The sequence below is a fragment of the Zootoca vivipara genome, chromosome 4 (genome assembly GCF_963506605.1).
Source record: "Zootoca vivipara chromosome 4, rZooViv1.1, whole genome shotgun sequence".
Taxonomy (NCBI): domain Eukaryota; kingdom Metazoa; phylum Chordata; class Lepidosauria; order Squamata; family Lacertidae; genus Zootoca; species Zootoca vivipara.
The window spans coordinates 586649-609273 of NC_083279.1; the positions used below are offsets into that span (position 1 = coordinate 586649).

Sequence of the window (22625 nt, forward strand, 5' to 3'; positions counted from 1 at the left end):
ATATATTAAGAAGGATAAAAGGATAATTTTCTAATCTCCTGTTATGCAAATTAGTTTATAATTTTTATCATTTACTTCAGAACTGGAAGAACAATAGAGCTTTTGTTCACATGCAAGGGAGTCTCCGTTGTCTGCTTGACATGGTGCAACTGCAAATTATCTCAAGGCAAGTATTATTAATGGCATGAAGAGACTGTAAATACATATCAATTAGATACATGCACACATATTAAACTAGTAAAAGACAAGTTCATATTTTACACACTAACTTTAGCTCTTACCTCTTAGCCCTTCAGTTTCCAAGAATGCAATTTCTACCCTTCTGTGTTCCATTTTACAGAACTCTGTACTTATCTTAGATGAAGCTTATTTCATTAGGGGTTTCCCCGTCAACTTGTATTTCAAAATTTTAAGAATAAACCTCAACAATAATTGATATAACATGTTCTATAAATATTGAGGTAAATTATTATCGAAAGAACAATATTGTTTGTCATCACAAGAAATCCCCAGAGTGGATTATTATTATCATTTTATTGTTTCCTCAAAATTAGCCAATATGAAGGAGGAGTTAAGCAAGACAGGAACATAAAGGAGGCTTTCCCCTGCTGGATATACTATGAGGCATCCTGTCTTTGTTGGTTGAAGAAATGGGTGACAGAAGAGAATTCACATATTCTAGACATAGAAAGTCATGACTATTTTTGGTTGGCAGGCTTATTTATGGTATGAAAAGGTGAAACTTCATAAAGGATTTACAAATCGTATAATTGGGGGGAAATGTACAATGTATGGGATAAATACAAGAATTTATTAGAGGTAAAAACACCACTTTAGCTCTCATCGTTGGAAGCTATAGCGGTAAAGAAAAATAATATAATAGAAGGGTGGACAACTTATAGAAATTTATTAAAACAAGAGGGAGGAGAGTATAAGTTTAAAGAATGTAAGGAATTATCAGGGAAATTAACAACATAGATACAATATCATCATTTGAATGAAGTATTTAAGAAAGATAGGATACAAGGGTTTGGGGAACCAATATCGCAACTGGAGAGAGACCTGTTGGAATGTAATGTAAAAGTGCTGTCTAAAATGTATAAAATATTATTGGAATGGGAGGCAAAGGATGAGCAAGTAAAATCCTCAATGATACATTGGACAATAGATATTGGTCATAATATAGACATGGAAGCATGGGAACATGGAAGAATGGAAACGAAATATATAATTTACAGCATGTTATGGTCTAAGAGAAAATGATGTGAAAATGTTATATCGATGGTATCTAACACTGAGTAAATTGACAAAAATGTATAAATCGAAATCAAATAAGTGTTGAAATGTAAAGAGAAAGAAGGTTCTTTTTTATCATATGTGGTGTTCTTGTAGTAAGGTTAAAGCTTACTGGTAAATGATATATAATGAATTGAAAAGGATGTTTACAATAACGCTTGTAAAGAAAAACCAGAAGCTTTTGGTTTGGGAATTATAGGGACAGACCTACCTAAACTGTGTAGAATCTTATTCATGTATGGTACTACAGTGGCAAGATTGTTACTCGCCCCAAAATGGAAAGAAGCAGAAGTCCCAGCAAAGGAAGAATGGATACAAAAACTTATGGAATATGCAGAAATGGCGAAACTTACTGGAAGAATAAGAAATCAAGATAACAAACTTTTTATAAAAGAATGGAAATGATTTATTGAATATTTACAAATAAATTGTAAACAGGTAAGAACATTGGCAGGATTATTGTAATAACCTGCAGTTTTATAAGAGTATATATTTAAAGTAGATGAATCAATGAGCAAATTAAGTTAATTTGGATATGCTAAAGATATTAAAAATAAATTTAAGGAATTGCAGAAAGCGGGGGAAGGAAGTAAAGTTTTGAAATGTTAAATTGATTGTCAAATCAGTGAAATATATAAACCTGAAAAGCATAATTATTTTTTTTAAAAGAACATAAGTGCTCACTCTTCTTCAAGAAGGCCTTCTCAGTAACTGATAGTAAATAATGCCATGTTATCAGGGGAGGGCCATCTTCTCTTATTTCCAGGGTGCACCTATCTGTATAAGTACAGTATGCGCATTTCTGTTGGATGAGGGATTTCAGCAGGATACAGCTGACAACAGACATGACTGATAAACATGGCTTGCTTTGAGTTGGGCCCTTTTAAATGAAGAGACTCCTCTCACGGAAGGTGGAGCCAGCTTCTGAGATAGAGCTCAGCTCCTGTTCAAGGCTCAGACTGAGGATGGCTACCATTGAGCCAGCATCTGAACTCTGCTTTTGTGGAGATCTGTATGGAACTGTCCAGGGTGCTGCTGAAGCCTCACTTCGCATCTGCATTGCAGAGTCGGTTGCTTTAAGCAGAACAGGTGCTCACCAGTAACACCCGCTGCCAGTTACCTGGTGATGGGACTTTGGTACTCTCTATGCCACTACTGTCTCTGGGCACTTGGGCTGTGTCTTCTTTGTGTGATTCAGCAAAGAGGAAGACGTCACATAGTTGCATATTAGTAACTTCCATTTAAAGTTCTTGTACCACGAGGGTAAAAAAAAAGCTAAAGGACCCATGGATGGTTAAGTCTAGTCAAAGGCAACTATGGGGTGCGGCACTCATCTCACTTCAGGCCAAGGGAGCTGGTATGTGTCCACAGACAGCTTTTCGGGTCATGTGGCCAGCAGGACTAAACTGTTTCTGGCGCAATGGGACACCGTGGCGAGTGCCAGAGCGCATGGAAATGCCGTTTACCTTCCCACCACAGCGGTATGTATTTATCTACTCATGCTGGTATGCTTTTGAACTGCTAGGTTGGCAGGAGCTGGGACAGAGCGATGTACCATGAGTTAGACATTGTAGGTAGTAAAAGTTGAATCCATCGAAAGGTTATTTGTACTGTAATATAAAAAAATGTTACATAACATTTGTAATATAACCATTGTTATTTGTAATATAGCATATAGAAAGCTTTTCAAAACATGTCAAGTGGCTATTAAAACATTCCTTCCCCCTCCACCCACACCCACACAGTTTGATATCAATAAAGTACCCGGTAACTTATAATTATATGTGCTATGCATATGCTCTTTGTGTTGCTGTAGTGGCATTAACAGTTAACAGCCTGAATAATGTTTCAGACATTAGAGATATTGCAGAATTCCTGGAGTCCCTATCATCCACTCTTGCACTTTATTTTCTCTTCTCTCAATGATAGAAATTAACCCCCACATCTTATTCAATTGAGTGTTTCTGGGTTGTTGTTTTAAATTCCCAAATGCATTATAAATGAGTGCCACACCACAAATGTGTATACTGAGTGATTAACCATAAGCTGTGAGACATTTGAAATAAATTCTTGAACAGGTGAAGCTGTACAATGAGTGTAGAATGGTAGTTCAAGGTCAGAGGATCAAGGCACAATCCTGAAAGAAAAATTGCAGGAGAGAATCGGAGACAAACTGCTGCGGAAACTGTTTATCATTGTTCCTTAAGTTGCTCTTATGTGTGGGAAAAAATCTGAGAAGGAAAGTTTTGTCTCATCTCTCCACAGAATTTGGGAGGAAAATTGTTCTTTCTCAAAAATATTGTTGCCATGTGGGGTCAGATCAGGGCTCCATCTTGCCCAATATCCCAACTGCTCCGATGTTTCTGTGGTGCACACAAGGGCAGCAAGTCTTCCTTATTGCTTACCTTCCAGGAACAAGTGTTTTCTCTTACTTCCCGAAGTGAAATCTGAACTGATATTTTGGTGAAACTTTAATTTAACCACATTAATAAACCAAAGCACAGAACTTTAGGTCCTAAATAACCAACAGAGCTTAACTGAATGGCTAGGGTACTTTTTGGCCCAAAGGCTTTTAAAAGTTTAGGAGTATATAGAGAACATATTCCTATAACACTGGGTAAACGACAGGCACCCCCAAACTTCGGCCCTCCAGATGTTTTGGACTACAATTCCCATCTTCCCTGACCACTGGTCCTGTTAGCTAGGGATCATGGGAGTTGTAGGCCAAAACATCTGGAGGGCCGCAGTTTGGGGATGCCTGGTAAACGATATAATTTATATTATAAGCCTTTAGTGAAAGCCACTCAAAAAATATGAAGAGGCAGGAAAAGAATAATGTATCTATGCTGGGCAGAAATAGAATGGCAGAAATGAAACTTATTCCAATATTCCTTTATTTGTTTCCCTATCCCCAATCCCAATATTAATGCTAAAAATATTCAATTTTTTTCAGAGTAAAAGATCTAGAATTACCATGCATTTTGTTTATTTTTTTAAGTGAATGAATGGGGAGTCTAATCTAATCTGAATGATGCATTCCATCTTCAGCAACTGTGCTACTTGATTTTCAAAGGAGAGTAGCCATGGATAAAAATAGAATAAACAAAAACTATGGCAAATAATCTTTATGTGTATTGTCATTCCACCCATTGTACCTCAGCAGTTTGGAATAAAATAAAATAAAACAGCCCAATTATCAGATGCACTTTTCAGGTCTGGAAAAACTGGCAAAGCATCACCTCTCCAGGAATTTCTCCAATAATGCCACCTGATTATCACGCTAGATTTAAATGTGATATACCCAAAGGTAAATTAGTAAAACGGGAAGAAAATTGATATTTTAGACCTAAATGTATATTCTTTACCACAGAGCTGATACTGGACAATTTGAATTAAACTGGTTGCAGATACACCAGTTAGAATTATGTACTCTTAAGGATGATGGCATTGCTATTTACTGGCTTTGAAAGAATGGTAGAAGCAATCAATGTTTCTGAATGGGGGCTAATATAAAAACTAAATACACAATGAATATTTTCTTTAACAAGCACTATGACTAGTTTAAAGATAGCATGGGAAACCAATGTGGAGCAGTCTATAGACTATTATGATTGGAAAGCTATTTGGTTAACCATGCAATCATGGGATACCTGTATGGTATATGACTCCCATACAATTGTAGATGGGGTTTCCATAACTTGTTTGCACAATTGAATGGGGCATCTGCTACCTTCTATGGTGGACCTATCTGATGAGTGTAACTTTTGGGGGCAAAGTACAACAGGAATTTACTTTGATTTTGAAAGAACCCACTAAGTTTGCATTTCAGTGAAAGTTATTCTCTTAGTTGAAAGGCCAGGTTTAGATATCAAAACATAAGAATTGGTTATGTTTCTTATCATATCAGCTAGCTGCTAAACTATATATAAAAATGTAGGCATTGTGTGTGCAGAGGTCACAGCCTTTCTCTGTAACTACTGAACCGTAATGTAATTCCTGTGATTCCCCCCACTCTGTCCGGACACATGATTTATCCTGCCCCCTCCTCCCCCACCCCTGGTTCATCCCTGTGACTGTCCCTAACTGTCCCGACCCATGAGCTATTGAGCCCCCTTTCTCCCCACCCCCACGGCACATCCATGTGACTGGCCCACTCTGTCCCGACCAATGAGCTACCAAGTCCCTTCTCCCCCCCCCCACCCCTCCGGCACATCCCTGTGACTGGCCCCACCCTGTCCTGATTCATGAGCTATCGAGCCCCCTCCTCCCCCACCCTCTGTCTGAGCCCTCTGTTGTCTCTGGGGAGTGTTGGCCCCTCTCCCCTGTTTCTCCATACCTTGACCCTCACCCTTGGAGAAGGAACTGTCAGCTTCTGGGTTCTATTTCCCAGCATGCACTTTTGTCTGAGCCCTCTGTTGTCCCCGGGGAGTGTTGTCCCCTCCCCCCTGTATCTCCATACATTGGCCCCTGCACTCGCATCGTGAACATTTCCCCCCATATACATACATGATTGGCATAGCTGCCAAGTTTCCCCTTTTCTCGCGAGGAAGCCTATTCAGCATAAGGGAAAATCCCTTTAAAAAAGGGATAACTTGGCAGCTATGATGATTGGTCAATCAATCAATTTATACATTTAATTAGTTAAAGGTAAAGGGACCCCTGACCATTAGGTCCAGTCGTGACCGACTCTGGGGTTGCGGCGCTCATCTCACATTATTGGCTGAGAGAGCTGGCGTACAGTTTGCAGGTCATGTGGCCAGCATGACAAAGCCGCTTCTGGTGAACCAGAGCAGCACACGGAAACGCCGTTTACCTTCCCGCTGGAGTGGTACCTATTTATTTACTTGCACTTTGACATGCTTTCAAACTGCTAGGTTGGCAACTTTGACATGGTTTCAAACTGCTAGGTCGGCAGGAGCTGGGACCAAGCAACGGGAGCTCACCCCGTCACGGGGATTCAAACCGCTGACCTTCTGATCGGCAAGCCCTAGGCTCTGTGGTTTAATGCACAGCGCCACCTGCATCCCATTTAATTAGTTAATATTTCTTTAATCAGATGTTGTTGTCATCTGCCTGTCTTGGGAGACTATGGAAGAGTGTGCCTTCGAGGGTAAAGTCAAACCACTGGAGACTTACAGTGTCTGCTGAGGCTGTAGAGACCTATATGGGAGAGACATGTTTTATTGCAAGTGGGACAGATGAAGGCATCCAGTTTTGCTGCTCCAGGGGCACAATGGCATTTCTTCTCTCTGAGTCCCTCCCAGCCGTCAGATGACAGCTCACAAGAGTCAAAGTGTTCATTTTATCCCTTTATTCCTCCCACCCCACAAAGAGAATTGCTTTGTAATACTGTACAACCTTCACTGCCTAGACCAGTGATGTCCCATTTTTTTCAAAGAGGGCCAGATTTGATGAAGCGAAGGGCCGTGAGGGCCAACCAAAGTTGTTAACCCCTTTTTTTAGGCTTGAGTTTGTTGTGGTGTTTTTTTAAAAGGATTTTACCCCAGGAAATAAACTGCCACAGGGGCCGGATTAAACCGACCGGCAGGCCAGATTAGACCCTCCCAAATGGACTTTGAACATGTCTTGCCTGGACCATCTATTCCAATTACAGCTGCTTCTCTATAGATTTAGCAATGATGAGAATCACATAAAAAGCACAGGCAGGCTTGGAAGAGATGTAAACCTCCTGTGAGAATGCTCCAAGAATTAGAAACACATTTGGATCAATTGCAGACCAAGGTGCTCAAAGAATAAGCACACACAAGCGAGTTCGATCGCACAGATGTCGACCAAGTCATTTCAAGCCATAGGCATATGACTGGCAGACTTTATAACTGCCATCTTTACACACCTATGGCACACTTGTTTTGGTCAGTACTTTGTGGCACTCATTATTTTGATCTTCCCCTAATTTTATTATATTGGAAGCTTGTGTATTAAAAGCTTTTGTGACCTGATTTCCATATTAGCTATATTGCAACAGCCACACAGCCATTTGTGTTTTTATGCTCTTTCTCTCTCTATTATATTTATTGGCTCATTTTTATTTTATGATTTTTTAATTGATCTTATACTCGTTTGTGTTGTACTGCTGTTATTTTTATTGTATTTCTATGTTTAATGGTGCAATTCTATACACTCTTATATGAGAGAATGCCTATTAAAGTCACTTGGAATTACTTCTGAAGACAGACATCGGATTGCATTATTAATTTGGAAATCACCTTGGGGATCTATGGCAGTGAAAAGTCAGGACCAAAATATTTAGATACCTTAATTTTTACCTGTGGTACTGTCCTACATCATTGTAGACCTGCATGTAGCACTGAATTGGTTGGGGCATTCTGATTACGTTGCCCTTTCCCATGCCAGAATCTAGATGGGTATGTTTGTGTACATGCACACCACTGATGAAACCAAACCAAGCAGGCTTGAAACTATGTAGGCCTCAAGAGTGCAAGTATGAATAACTTCAGCATAAAGTAAGCAAAACTAAAAGATAAAAGAATTAGCAATCACTGTTCCCTCCTGTTAGAGTGTCAGTGCCAAACATCAATTTAGTTTCTGCTTATTTAAAAGCAGCTTTGTATAATTTTTTTTCTGACACTACATGAAGCAGAACATGCCTCAGGCTATATCTTTTTAAAGCTTCTGAGATGCTTTTGTATATAAATTCTTAGTTGTCACAAGGTTGACCAATTCTTGGCATGCATTCTGCAAAAGGAGAAATCCGTAGCAATGTTTTACAAATTGAGATACTGTACCAAAGTTTCATTAAAATGCCTGGCTCTGTTGCTGCATCCTTTTTCTGTATATTTGAGATATGTATAGATTTGGTACATGTACAAGATAAATCATTTCAGGGGGGTGGGACTCTCTTCCTAATAATTTTAAAAGTCTGTGTGAAGTTTAAATGAAACCAATTTAACTCAGAGTTTTGGTGTAAACTTTTAAATAATGAGATAATCTTTTATAACACTTACGAATTATTTTGTAAAAATTAGAAGTGGTTTAGTGGAGTTTGGGCCATTTTGACAGTACTGTATGAAAATGCATAAATCAGAAAGCTGGCAGTAATTAGGCCTAATTTTGCTACTTCATATTTAACTCTGAGTAAGACAGAACAGTAATGGAACATCATTACTCCTTGGGATCTAGATATCACAAAAACCTCATGATAAAAGCAAAGTAGACGATGTTACAGTGAATGCCTCAGAGGTAAATCTCAAAGGTGTTACAGTGCTGGCTCCAGAAATGTGTCTCTACGGTATGCACATCTCCAAACTCTTCTCCACCTTCAGCAAATAAGTCCTTCTGCAACACAAATAGCACAGGGGTGGGATCTGACCCAGTGCTAAGGGAACCTTTCTCCACTGCAAGCTTGACTTTATATTGCTGGAGGACAGGCAGCCATCTGTCTAGTGGAACTGGCCCAGAAACTAGCACAATTATGAAAATACACAGGTTGTGTGTAACTTAGGGATATATGGGAGGTGGAATGCCTTGCAAGGCACCCAGGGGAACAACAAACACAAGAGTGCTCCCAGAAAAAGAACTTTTACTGACAAAGTAAAACAACATTTTGTTCATTTTAACAGTTGTTGAAGGCTCTCATGTACAAAGTTAAGGGAGGATAATAAGGGAGACAATGACAAACCCAAGTGGTTAAATGGTTATGCTTTAGTATTAGGAGGGGGGAAGGAGGGTGGTTGCTGACACGGAAACTGGCAGGAGGAAGAGTGTTGCATCTTTCCTTACTTGTCTTCTCTCCGAAATATGGGGTGGGTGGGGGTTCTTCACACATGCGGAAGGGAAACAGTGCAAAAGGTAAAGGTAAAGGGACCCCTGACCATTAGGTCCAGTCGTGACCGACTCTGGGGTTGTGCGCTCATCTCGCATTATTGGCCGAGGGCATACAGCTTCCAGGTCATGTGGCCAGCATGACTAAGCCGCTTCTGACGAACCAGAGCAGCACACGGAAACGCCGTTTACCTTCCCGCTGTAGCGGTTCCTATTTATCTACTTGCATTTTGACGTGCTTTCGAACTGCTAGGTTGGCAGGAGCTGGGACAGAGCAATGGGAGCTCACCCCGTCGCAGGGATTTGAACCGCCGACCTTCTGATCGGCAAGCCCTAGACTCTGTGGTTTAACCCACAGCGCCACCTGCGTCCCAAGAAACAGTGAACAGGTGGTCTAATGTTTGTAGACACTAATGGAGTTATGAAATGCAAGCAGGGAAGCCATTATAATTAGCACCTCGTTTCTGTATGTCTCATCACAAATAGTTGTTAAGGGCATGGGGCAATGCAGGCTTTGGTTTGGAGAATATTACACAAATAGGTAACATGGCCATGATTACACTGTTCTGTCTTTTTCTCTTCCTCAGCAGTAGATTAAGATTTTTCATTTCATAGGCCATCTGCCTCACAAGTATGATACACCTGTTGCTCTGAAATTCTGTTGCGATGGAATGTAAATCTGCAGGGGTTTTTTTCTCAGTATGTGTTCAGATTAAAATTAAAAAAGCAGGAAAACAACATATTGGCCAAAGTAATCTGAACAAGTGGAATTTCTTTCCCCCAACCACCAAAAAAAGATTGATGTTGGTATGTGACACGTTTGAGAGCCTCATGGAACAAAACAATTATTGTATAAGCCTAGACTGTCAAGTAATGATTAGAAAAGGCAGATGCTGTTTTCAGCAGAGCATCTGCCAGAGTGGTTAACTTGTTCTGCTCATTAGAGCAGGCTCTTCAGAGAGGCAGGAGTCATAATGTTGGTTCAAGTCCAGTTTTCAGTTTTTACCCTTGAATATCTCATGTCAGAGAGCGGAATAAAAAAAACAGTGTTGCTTTTCCCAATTTTTTTCCAGTTAAAAGTATGGGAGAGGGTGTTGTCATATATATGAACTCCTAAGTTACTTCCTAATTGGCTTATGGGTGGTCCTGATTCCATCCCACCCCTTGGTTCAGAGGTGACACCTCTTAAAGACTCAAGCGGGGCATGGGGCTGGAACATATTCCCCATGACGGAAGACCAAAGCAGCCTCCCCCAAGCCTCTATCCCCCACCATGCAGGCTGGAGGTCAATGGGAATGGTGGTATACAAACTTGATGAAATAAAATAAATAAATAAAAACAACAAACATTTATGTGCACCTTGCCCCCCCCCAAGCGGGGACTTATGGCAGCTTACAGCTAAAAACAGCAATTTTAAAATTTAAACATCGATTTTTAACATTTAACATCGATAGAATTAAAACTATATTGATAAACATTAGATAGATAGATAGATAGATAGATAGATAGATAGATAGATAGATAGATATGGGGGAATCAATCATTGAAAAAAATATTAAAAATTATAGAATTAAAACAATATGTGTTTAAGAACTATGGGAAACAACAGAATTATTGTTTGTGTATAGAGAGAGAGAGATGAGCTCTATCAAACATAGACACGCATATGCAAGAACCCATTCAGTCTTCAGTCCCGCGCACGCGCCGAAGCCAAAGGGCAGCCAATCGGCTCAGCGATTCCCCGGCGCCGCCGACTCCCGTTTAGCGGACGGCGCTCCATCCGGGACTTTCTCCCTCCCTCCGGAGAGCTCCGTTTCCACCTATCAGAGAGTAGAGAGGCTCCATGGCCATGCTCGGTGGCCTGGGATTGGCTGCGCAGAGGCGGGAAAGGGCGGGGAGTTCGTGGCGGGAAGATTCGGATGCCTGGGATTCGAGGGAGGGCGTGGCGGGTGTTTCTGGGCGCCGCTTCCAACGGCCCCGGGCGGGCGAGAGGGGTGGGTGAGGGGGCGTGGCGTGGGCGGGGCCTCTCCAACTGCCGCCACCGCCTCAGCTGAGCGCGCCCTTAGCGTGGGGCTCCTTCCCGCTCGGCGGCGAGCGTCTCGGGAGCGGCCCGCGCCAGCCATGGAGCCGGGGGGGCTTCGAGGGAAGAACGGCCGAGGAGGAAGCAAGATGCTCCGCGGTGACGGAGACGAGCTCGGCTGGGAGGCGGCGGCGGGCGGCGGCGGCGGCAGCACTAAAAAGCCCAAGTTTGTGAGTAGCCTGAGGCACCTCCGGGCTCCAGGGAGTCATGATAATAAAAACAATCCCCCTTCATAATTCCTCTCTCTCTCCTTCCCTAATCCCTCCAGAAGTCCCGTCTTTGTAAAATACCTCTTTTTAAAAAATACAACAACAAATCATGCAACTGATTTCCCCCCATTACGCTGGTTTTGGCGTAGGGACTTTCCTTTGGAACTCGCTGCCTCTTGAGGTCCAGTGAGGCGCCTTGACTCTTTACTGCAGCTGCTGAAAAACATTCCTGGTTAGACAAGCCCGCCCATAGGCTTGGAAAGTTATACCAATTCTGATCACTTCTGATCACTCTGCATTTTTCTTGATTTTCTCTTTTTGTAAACCACTTTAAGGGTGTGGTTTTTTAATATAAAAACACAATTAAACGTGTTATACATTTTATGAAATAAATAATGGATGTCTCAAGGAGCACCTCTCCCTGTATGAACCAACTGGGTCTCTGCAGATTGTCCCAGGAGGCCCTTCTCAGTGGGTCATTCTTCCTCTAGGACAGGGACTTCTTTTCAGTGGCCCCCCATTGGTGGGAATGCTCTCCCTGGGGAGGCTCGCTGCCGCCATTGTTAAGTATCTGTAGGTGCCAGGTGAAAAGGTTCCTCTTCATCCAGGCTTTGGGCTGGTTAAGCAGTCCTATGGCCTTTTAGAAGGCGGTGGGTGTTTTTAATGTATTTCTCCAGCTTGACTTCAGTGTCTCTGTGGGGTCTGTCTGTCTATCTGTCGGCTTATTTGTAAGTTGCTTTGGGTTGCCCTCGGCAAGATAAAGTGACAACAAATTTAATACCGGTATAAATAAAGTATTGGCAAAGCTATTTTTCCACTGGTGGCAGCACCCTGAAGATGTGCAGGATTCTTTACAAATGGTCCATCTGCCATTGAATTACTGGTACTCATACTGTACTAGTAAAAGGATATCCTATTTCCTCTGGATGGTCACTTGCCAAGATAATTTGAATACTGTAAAAAAAAAAACTGAATTGCAGAATTCTGCATTGCTTCTCTTTGGCGATCACTCGTATCCAAGTAAGGTTGTCTTCCAAAAACATGGTTTTAACAATGGGTCCGTAAGTGACTGTGGAGGCCAATTCTGGATCCACACGTCCTTCCACAGTGGGGACATTGGTTTCCGGGCGGGAGTTGATCACGGTGTGGATTTGCCAAGCGTGCCTTCCTCTTAGCACGTTTCTCCTTTGCGTCCTGAGTTCGAGTGTCTTCAAAGCCCATGACACCTTTGATAAAGGCTGTTCTCCAACTGGAGCGCTCGCAGGCCAGTGTTTCCCAGTTGTCAGTGTTTATACTATTTTTAGATTTGCCTTGAGAGAGTCTTTAAAACTCTTTTGTTGACCACCAGCATTTGCCTCTGGAGCTTGTAGCCAAGGCTGCTGCAACCAACAGCCGTGCAAGCCTTTGGGAGGCAGAGATGCAAGAGGGCATCAGAGGAAGGGAGGGAAGGAAAGAGAGATGGAGGCCAATGTTGCCCATGGCACACCTGACCATCATTCAAGGCACCCCAGGGTGCCATGGCACACTGGTTGATAACTGCCCTAGGGTGTTGTATTCTTGATATTGATAAAGGGGACTCTTAGCCACAAGTTCATATAGAGTTCGCAGGGAAGGCATGTCTCCTTATCTGCTAGCTTTTCTGTGCATAGGTAAAGGGACCCCTGACCGTTAGGTCCAGTCATGAGGTTGCGGCGCTCATCTCGCGTTATTGGCTGAGGGAGCCGGCGTACAGCTTCCAGGTCATGTGGCCAGCATGACAAAGCCGCTTCTGGCGAACCAGAGCAGCACATGGAAACGCTGTAGCGGTACCTATTTATCTACTGTACTTGCACTTTGATGTGCTTTTGAACTGCTAGGTTGGCAGGAGCTGGGACCAAGCAACGGGAGCTCATCCCGTCGTGGGGATTTGAACCGCCAGCCTTCTGATCAGCAAGCCCTAGGCTCTGTGGTTTTAAGCAGGCTAAAAAAGGGGGGCCAGCAGGGGCATTACTTCTTCACTTACTGCTAGTCAAGCCAAGCCAAGGAGGCCAGGGACTTGTGGCTGTTCCATGGGATGGGTTTTTGAGGTCCAGTGTGGTATCATCAGGAATACCTCCACATTTGCAGAGACCAATGTGATGATGGAAAGTGAAGGAATATTGCTTGCATAGTGAAATTATACCTAGAATTACTTTGCTAATTGTTGGTAGACTATCTGAACTGCATTAAGAGCTTGTTTCTTTATTTACAGCACTTGCACATCAAGACACTGACAGATGATGTGGTAAGATTATTTTGCTTTTATTCTGCTGTGACTATGTTTTACCTCACAGATAACGGGCACTTGCTTTGTAAAATAATTCTGGTACACTTTTTGTCATTCAAATTTGGCACTTAACTGAAATGCAGTAATTCACTTCAGATGTAATGCCAAATAATGAACTTGCCTAGGGCTAATGTGCTCTCCCCCTGCCCATAATGCCATCTCATATTTTTTTCTTTATTTAATGGGTAAGTGAACCAATAAATGGATAAATGTGAGTAAGAAATAGTAACAATAAAAACTATAACAGTTTGCTGTGGCATCCTAGATTGGCAAGTTTGCTTGTAAACTAGAATTGAGAATTAATGGTTTGGTTGTAAATTATAGTTTGCCCAGATTGTGGGTTCCGGTTTCCGCCTGCAGGAATGGCGGACCTGTTTTCCATCTCTCTGACCTTCGTAAGGAATTTGGCGGTTGCTAGGGGAGTAAATGGCAACCCCCTACCCTCTCCGGGGGTTACGGAGAGGGGCCGCTGGCCCGCGATGCCCCCTGACCCACTCCGACTGTTTTTGGAGTGGGGGGAGCTTGGGCTGAGCACTTACGAGGGCCAGGACTCCCGGACGCTAATCTGCATGGCGGGGATTTCCATGGTTAAAGAAGATAATTAGGCTTAAATCTATGGACATACTTCAGAAGGAGGGGAAGAAGCGCTGTTTACTGCTGAGAAATTTATGCTGCTGAAAGGAGAGGAGTCAAAGATTGTACTGCATCTGGAAGAAGGATTGATGGGGACGGAGCGATAAGGGAAGTGAGTTTTTATTTATTTTTTCTTCATATTGCTGCATCGTACCTTCCCGGACGCGATGTCCTGGCTTGTTTGGAGTGAAAGAGAAGCAAAAGACTGTGTGAGTTGAACTTTATAACTGTTGTTACTGAGCATATTTTTTTAAAGATGTGGAGTTGCCGATGAGAAAAGCCTCCCCCTAGTCGGGCGGAAGGGGTTCTGGACGCGCTCGGAGGATTTATGAGTTGTGACGCACTTTAAATTGGAGCAGCGACCTGAAGCTAAGTTCAGCTATAGGGCAAGGAGATCCATTAATTTACCAAGAGTTTATGGTTTGATGTTTGGGTCTCCTGCCTGAAAAAGCTGTAAATTCTATAATGATCGTGAATCTTCATGGCTATGAGAGAAAGCGAAAGTGATTTGAGCTTTTTGAGATGGCGCTGCTTCGGGCTGCTTCGACGCAACAAGGAGCTCCATTAAGAAGATTTATGGGGAGGCTGGACTGATTAACTCACACAGGAGAAAGAACATCTGTGAAACTTTGTTTGATATCTATCTCAGCGGCTGGGAAACAATCGGATGAAAGTGGAAAACATCTATGTGACTGTAAGGGGAAGATCTGGATTATTATGAACTTGGAGGACGATTTGAACTTTAGAAAAAAGACGGCAGTGGACAGTTGCGAGGAATTCCCAATTTCTTGAAGCATGGGAAGCCAAATAAAAAATTCTTTAGATGATTTGGCATAACATTCGGTTTGATTGATATATATATGTGTATAATTTGAAATATTGAATGTGATATAATTGGTTTTAATTGGAAAATTAATAAAAATATTTAAAAAAAAAAAGTAAATTATAGTTTGCCCAGATTGGATGTAGTGATAAACTATAGTTTGCGACAAAACAAGTATAGGAGGAATAAGTGGGAATCCTATTGTTCATACAAACAAAGCCAATAAGTTGAGTGTGCCATTGGTCAACTATGCTTTAACTGTGCTTCCACACTTATGAAAGAGATGTCCTGTTTATTGCGTTTTGCCTGGAATTCTCCATTACCCATTCAGCTAACACAACTTTCTATGGCTGGGAGGTCAGTTATATGTGACAGTCCTGGGTCCTACCTTATTGTTAGGTATTTTGCATTGCAAGATTTTGCTGCAGGAATGTATTTAGGGGTCCTATTAACTTCTTTGGGCATGATACTAAATTATAGAATTATGTGTATGAGCCTAAGTGTACTCCAGGCTTGCATGCCAGGTCACCTTTCTAGTGCTGCTGTGAGGAGATTGGAAGCACTTGCGTGTTCAGTCAACTGTTTATTTAATCATTTTTAGAACCCTAAACTGTAGTTTATATTTACTATGGTTTGTTGAGTAAAGCTATTGCTGATTAGGTAGAGAGTTGCATAACCCCAGTATCACCATACTAATGCACAATTTTTTTGTTGAAGACTGCCACGCATGGTTGGATATGCCACAGCAGCAAACTGCAAAGTATGGGCAGAGGTATAAGGAATATGGCAGTTTGACCTTGACAGCATGCTTGGTAGCATGCTGGCATACAACACAGATGTCAGTAGCTAATGCCCAATAACATCTAGACTACAGAATTCTTCACTGGCTGCAGCTTACAAACCAGCTTCAAGGGTGGCTCTCCAAGGGGTGGGTTACAATACTCTATATCAGGCATCCCAAAACTTCGGCTCTCCAGATGTTTTGGACTACAATTCCCATCTTCCCCGACCACTGGTACTGTTAGCTAGGGATCTTGAGAGTTGTAGGCCAAAACATCTGGAGGGCCGCAGTTTGGGGGTGCCTGCTTTATATTCAGGGCTAGTGATGCTTGAACCCATGCAGCCAAACTATTCCCAATAAGGTTGCAGCTGATGTACCAAACGAAGCTGGTAAAATGTGGTTGTAGCCACTGAGGTAACCTGAACCTCAAGTGACAATGGTGGGAGTACCTGTAAACTAGGTACCTGGTACCGTATATCAGACAAAGTACAACCTGGCTTGCCTAGGCTCAGTCCTGTACAGTCATACCTTGGTTTAAGTATGCCTCGGTTTGAGTATTTTCAGTTTAAGTACTCCGCGGACCTGTCTGGAACGGATTAATCCACTTTCTACTGTATTACTTTCAATGAGAAAGTTCGCTGAAGTATGCTTCAGGTTAAGTACAGACCTCTGGAACCAATTGTGTTTGTAAACCGAGGTACCACTGTAATATCAAACCATAGTTTAGTGTTTGTCTAAGCAAAGCCACAATGAGTGGGAGTCACTGGTAGGAATGAAATAGTACTAGGTATATCACGTTTTTTTAAAGAAATGTTTTTGCTTTTTTGTATTTCAATGCTACTGTAAAGAGATACAACTGATCCCACATATAAGAAGTATTTTTGGGATGCACTGTGTATAATATGAACTTGTTGAGACACGTTCATTCTTAGTTCTTGTTCAGTTTGATAGATTTTCAAGTATACGAATTCCTGGGAGCAAAAAAGATAGACCAACTATAATGAATATGAAACAATCGCATTCCACAACCAGCAGCTGGCCTACATTTACAGATGTGGATGACTTCATTCCTAATCCTTTATCAGATGGGGAGATCCTATCACTATTTGAAAAAATGATGGTAAGAGAAATTGTTCAATTGGCTATGAAGCGGTACCTATTTATCTACTTGCACTGCATGCTTTCAAACTGCTAGGTTGGCAGGAGCTGGAACCGAAGAATGGGAGCTCACCCTGTCGCAGGGATTAAAACCGCCGACCTTCCGATTGGCAAGCCCTAGGCTCTGTGGTTTAACCCACAGCGCCACCAGCATCTTACATCAATTACAGTAGCCCTTCACCAACCTCGTCCCCTAAGAATGTTTGGGTCTACAGTAACATCATTGCAGCAGAGTGGCAGAAGCTGAATTGTAGCATATTTGCTGCAAGTAATACTGAGAAGTTTGATGCTTGATGTATTGTATTAAAGATTAGTAAGGATTGAGGAAAGGACAAATTCATGAGCAATGCCCAGTCACGACACTCTAATTCGTCTTTGCAGTTTATCTTTTAACTTTTCTATGCCTTTTTTGGTCCTCTCTCTCTTCCCCTTTGTGGAGATTTATATTGCAAGCTCCTTTAAGGAATATACTTCTTTTTGGCAGCATATAGTTGTAAGTATATCAGCATTGGTTTAAAAATAGACCCTATCCTGTTTTTGACTTCTCTGAAGTGGTGGTTACGCATTAGGCTTGAATGATCTTTCTTCTTTACTCAGAATATCTACTTATATCTGCTAACTACAGCCTGGTGAAAATGAGGTGCACTTTCAAGCAAAGAATTTGTTTTCACTGTAACTGAGCTGAGCTCACAGTTGTTCAACACAAAAATCCACTCCAGGTTTAATATTTCTACAATTCAGTAGTTAATGGGGGGATCATTTTGTTGCTTTTGTTAAATAAAAAAATCCTTGCGATCTACAGCAAATAACTCAAGATTTACCAGCATATTCTAATGAACCTTTTATTCATTCCTGATTTATGGTAAGGTGATTTTGTAGGTAAAGGGTACCCTGACCATTAGGTCCAGTCGTGACCAACTCTGGGGTAGCAGCTCTCATCTCGCATTATTGGCTGAGGGAGCCGGTGTACAGATTCCAGGTCATGTGGCCAGCATGACAAAGCCGCTTCTGGCGAACCAGAGCAGCACATGGAAACGCCGTTTACCTTCCCGCTATAGTGGTTCCTATTTATCTACTTGCACTTTGATATGCTTTCGAACTGCTAGGTAGGCAGGAGATTTTGTTTGAAGAAGGGGGTAAATCATAGTATGTAATGTCTGTTTTGCCTTTTCCCCTTAGGAAGATATGAATTTAAATGAAGATCGGAAGGCACCATTGAGAGAGAAAGATTTCAGTACCAAAAAAGAAATGGTGGTGCAATATATTAGTACTGCTTCTAAAGTGGTAAGCACTCTTGGGTGGAGTGGGTGCTTGGGTGGGAGAAAAACTAACAGATATTAAGAGATTGATGCAAATCAAGGAAAACACTGACTTTTATCAGCAACTGCAATCACAGCTTCCAACAAGTACAGCCCAGTTTATGCCAGACTGCATGTTATTTAGTTAAGATATTTATATACCACTTAATTATTCACATTTCTAAGTGGTATAAATAATAACAATCCACAGAAAATGGGACAATAAAATGATTAGAATTCATCATGAAACCCAAACATCACTTCGAAATACTTGTTGGAAGTCTGAGTCAAGTGTCTGAGCAATGTTTGTATTCTTGCCAAAGGATGTAGGCAGCTACACCTGTGGCAAGTGGAAGTTGGTTGACCTACTAGAAGACAAGGTCCAGCCACTTCAGGCCCGTGTATCTATGCTCCAGAGAATTAATGAGCTGGAGCTCTTCTTGGATGCAGCAGAGCACACTTTCTGCACCAAAGAGGAGACGGGACATCCCTGAGGAGGAGGTCAGTTCCCCAGGACAGGAGCCAGATGTATGGAAGAATGTGACTCATAGAAGTAGAAGGCCCAGGGATCGCTCTGAGGGTTTAGAACTACACAATCAATTTGAAGTACTCTCCCTTAACATGGAAGATGAAGAACAGACTCCGTCTGAAGATCTCTCCCTCATCACAGTTGATCAGGAATATGAAGACGAGCAGCAAAGTCAGTCCTCCAGGAATATGCAGGTGACTTTGGAAGGGCCAGCACATGGAAGAATAATGACTAAGCCTATTAGGAGGCGTGTAGTGGTGATAGGGGATTCCCTACTGAGGGGTACAGAAGCAGTGATCTGTGGGCCTGACAAGATGTCTTGAGAGGTGTGCTGTCTCCCTGGGGCCAAGATCCAAGATGTAATAGAACGGCTGCAAGGAATCATAAAACCCACTGACAAATACCCTTTCCTTTTGGTCCATGTGGGAACCAATGACACTGCTAGCCATAGCCTCCAGAAGATCAAAAGTGATTATGAGGCTCTGGGCAGGAAGTTGAAGCAATTAAATGCACAAATTGTCATCTCATCTGTCCTCCCAGTTGAACGACATGGCCCAGGGAGAGAGGGAAAGTTGGGGAAGTAAACAACTGGCTTTGCAAATGGTGCAAGCAGGAATGGGAGGAATGTTTTTGCCAAGAATCTCAAAAACCTCATCAGGCTTTAAACTGACTTATGTGGGGGAGGTAGACCGTGGTCCTGAAGGTAGGAATCTGTCAAGTGCTGAAGATGATCAAATGTCAGGGACCAAATGGAGCAAACAACACGCAAACCTAGTGGTGGAAGGAAAAAAATCCTTAAATAAGAGGCATGGGGGGGTGATCAATTGTCTTCAATGTCTATACTAATGTACAGAGCATGGGAAATTAACAAGATGAACTTGAGGTCTTGGTATGGCAAACTAAACATGACATAATAGGCATCACTGAAACCTGGTGGGATGAGTCTCATGATTGGAATGTAGTAATAGAGGGATACAATCTATTTCTGAGAAATAGACCAGTTAGCTTCCAGAGTCTTTTAAAAATGAACAACCTATGCCTTAAAGGCATTTACATTTACCCATATTCAGAACTGCATCTCAGGTTCCCCTTCCGTGCAAGGTCCCACTAGGACCTGGAGAATACCTTAACCTGTCTTCAACAATATGGATTCTTTGTAAACTGGCAAAAGAGCCACCTTTTCCCCTTGCTGCAGATCCAGCATCTAGAGCAGGCATCCCCAAACTGCGGCCCTCCAGATGTTTTGGCCTACAACTCCCATGATCCCTAGCTAACAGGACCAGTGGTCAGGGATGATGGGAATTGTAGTCCAAAACATCTGGAGGGCCGAAGTTTGGGGATGCCTGATCTAGAGGCTACTATAGATATAACATCTGGGGGAAAGTATAGATACAGCAACCTTTCTCATGAAATCCATATGGCTTTTGTTGCATTTTTTAAAAGCTGCTGCAAAGGGCTGGGCATCATTCCACTGGCTTGATGCAGTTGTGGCCACAGTGTATTAGATAAGTATTCATTTTTTTAAATGTAGAATTTAATATGCTTGTATTGAGATTTAATTTTAAATTGTCTAATGCTCAGTATGCAGGTGGGTAATGGCACATTTCAGTTTTCTTCTGTACTGCAGGTCCCCCAGCACATGCCAAGCTAGCATGTTTGGGATGATACATTAGGGAGGCACGTGCAGAAGATTAGTGTACCATATTTGTTCTTAGAGCACTCAAACTAGTATTTTTAAATGTGTTAGTGACCATTGTGTGTGGATTTATGTTTAGTTGTTTTTTGTTGATTTTATGTACCTTCTGTACCCCAACCTGGAAACTATTGTAATGTAGGGCATATTTAAAAAAATACTACAGTACTTGTAGAAATGTAAGGAGGTAGTTAACTTTAAACATGTATTTCTCTCCAAGCAATCCTATGTACCATGTGTAATTGCTTAGGTTTTATGATTATAATTTTAAATTATCATTTATTTTATTGCATTTATATTCCAGCTTTCTAAGTTATACATTCTTCATATTTTATTATTTTAAAGTCTAGCTAGAAAATGCTTTAGTTAAACACTGAGTTTCTCTAAAAGTTAGTAGTTTAATGAGATGCTTGTGAATTGTAACTGGTAAAATGTAGTGAACTGAGATATTGAGCAAGTATTACTTTCCTTGCAGGGGGGCCTCAAGAGGAGCAAGCAGATTTCATCTCAGGAGTTCATATATGAACTTAAATCAGGAACAGTAGATGAAAAACTTGTTGGTTGCTTAGAATCCCTCCGCGTGTCATTGACTAGTAATCCTGTCAGGTAATTCAAGTAGTTCAAAAGTTAATCTTTTTTCTTGAAAAGAAAAGGTATGAGTGTGTCGCTGTATTTCTATATGACCATTTTCCTTCAGTAAACAAAGCACATTAGTGAAATTTTATAAGGTGTTTTACGACTTTGTTTAAGGTAGAGTGTCTTCAGATTCTTGATCTCTGAGCGTGTCAGTGGCAGTCACTTTCCTCCAAATGCCTGTCCTAGGTGTCTTGTTGTTTTCCCCCTGTAAATATATACAAGTGGTATTAGAAATACCGTATGAAGTTGCATGTCTAATATTTTCTAGGGATAGCAGAACTGGACTTTAAAGTAGGAAAAAGTGACTACAGTTTGTGTTGTGATCCAGAGAAAAGATAGTGATTTTGTTTGATAGCAGCTCAATGATTCTCCTGTGTGTGCATTGCTATGCTGCTCATGTACTTCATCTGTGTTGCTCATTCACTGGATACTAAATTAATCTCCATATCATTATGATGTTGCCAAAAGGTCTCTTGAACTAAAATTAGAATTTGATTAAATCAACAGTTTTAATACTAGCTGTAGTGTTTTATGGCAATGTCTACATATAAATTGTTTAAAGTCATTTATGAACCCTAAATGTTCACACATTTCAGAACTTATTCTTTAGCATTGTCTACACACCTTTTCAAGGCCCTTTCTGTGTCGACTATTTGTCTCCCACAGTAAGGCTACTGAGAAGAGATCTTGAGCAGAGCTGCAATATTAATCTGCATGATCTGCATTCTTACTATAAAGAATGACTCCTCCTTATCTATGTGCAGATAAGTTGATACCTACCGTAACAGCAGTAAACAAGTTGGGAAATGATATATGAAACGCACACCCCTCTCTCAAATACCATACAAGTTGCCTGAAAGTCTTTGCCTATTTTTGAGTGGTGTCACACGGGGAGTTTAGATTTTGGAGTGTGTAAAGATTTTCAGTGCTGTTAAAACTTGTATTTCCTATGTGACAGCTGTTTTTAAGTGGGTGGCACTGTGGTTTAAACCACAGAGCCTAGGGCTTGCCGATCGGAAGGTCGGCAGTTCGAATCGCCGCAACAGGGTGAGCTCCCATTGTTCAGTCCCAGCTCCTGCCAACCTAGCAGATCGAAAGCACGTCAAGTGCAAGTAGAGAAATAGGTACCGCTCTGGCGGGAAGGTAAATGGCGTTTCCGTGCACTGCTCTGGTTCTCCAGAAGCGGCTTAGTCATGCTAGCCACATGACCCGGAAGCTGTCTGCAGACAAACTCCGGCTCCCTCGGCCAGTAAAGCAAGATGAGCGCCTCAACCCCAGAGTCGTCCGTGACTGGACCTAATGGTCAGGGGTACTTTTATCTTACTGTTACATGGTTAAAATAATTGGCACATTAGGCTAAGAAATTTAGCTTCCCATGTTT

At 41.8% G+C, this 22625-nt stretch overlaps 1 protein-coding gene across 1 annotated transcript in view; it reads left to right on the plus strand.

Moving 5' to 3' along the window:
* Window positions 1–11181: 11181 nt before the first annotated feature.
* The window catches only part of DIAPH3 (diaphanous related formin 3), a 114447-nt gene continuing 103003 nt past the window's right edge, over window positions 11182–22625 (plus strand). The window contains exons 1-5 of the mRNA XM_035116128.2: window positions 11182–11349; window positions 13619–13651; window positions 16874–17050; window positions 18268–18372; window positions 21084–21214. Of these exons, the coding sequence (XP_034972019.2) occupies window positions 11221–11349; window positions 13619–13651; window positions 16874–17050; window positions 18268–18372; window positions 21084–21214 (575 nt within the window). The 5' untranslated portion in view covers window positions 11182–11220. The remainder of the gene's footprint in view (window positions 11350–13618; window positions 13652–16873; window positions 17051–18267; window positions 18373–21083; window positions 21215–22625) is intronic.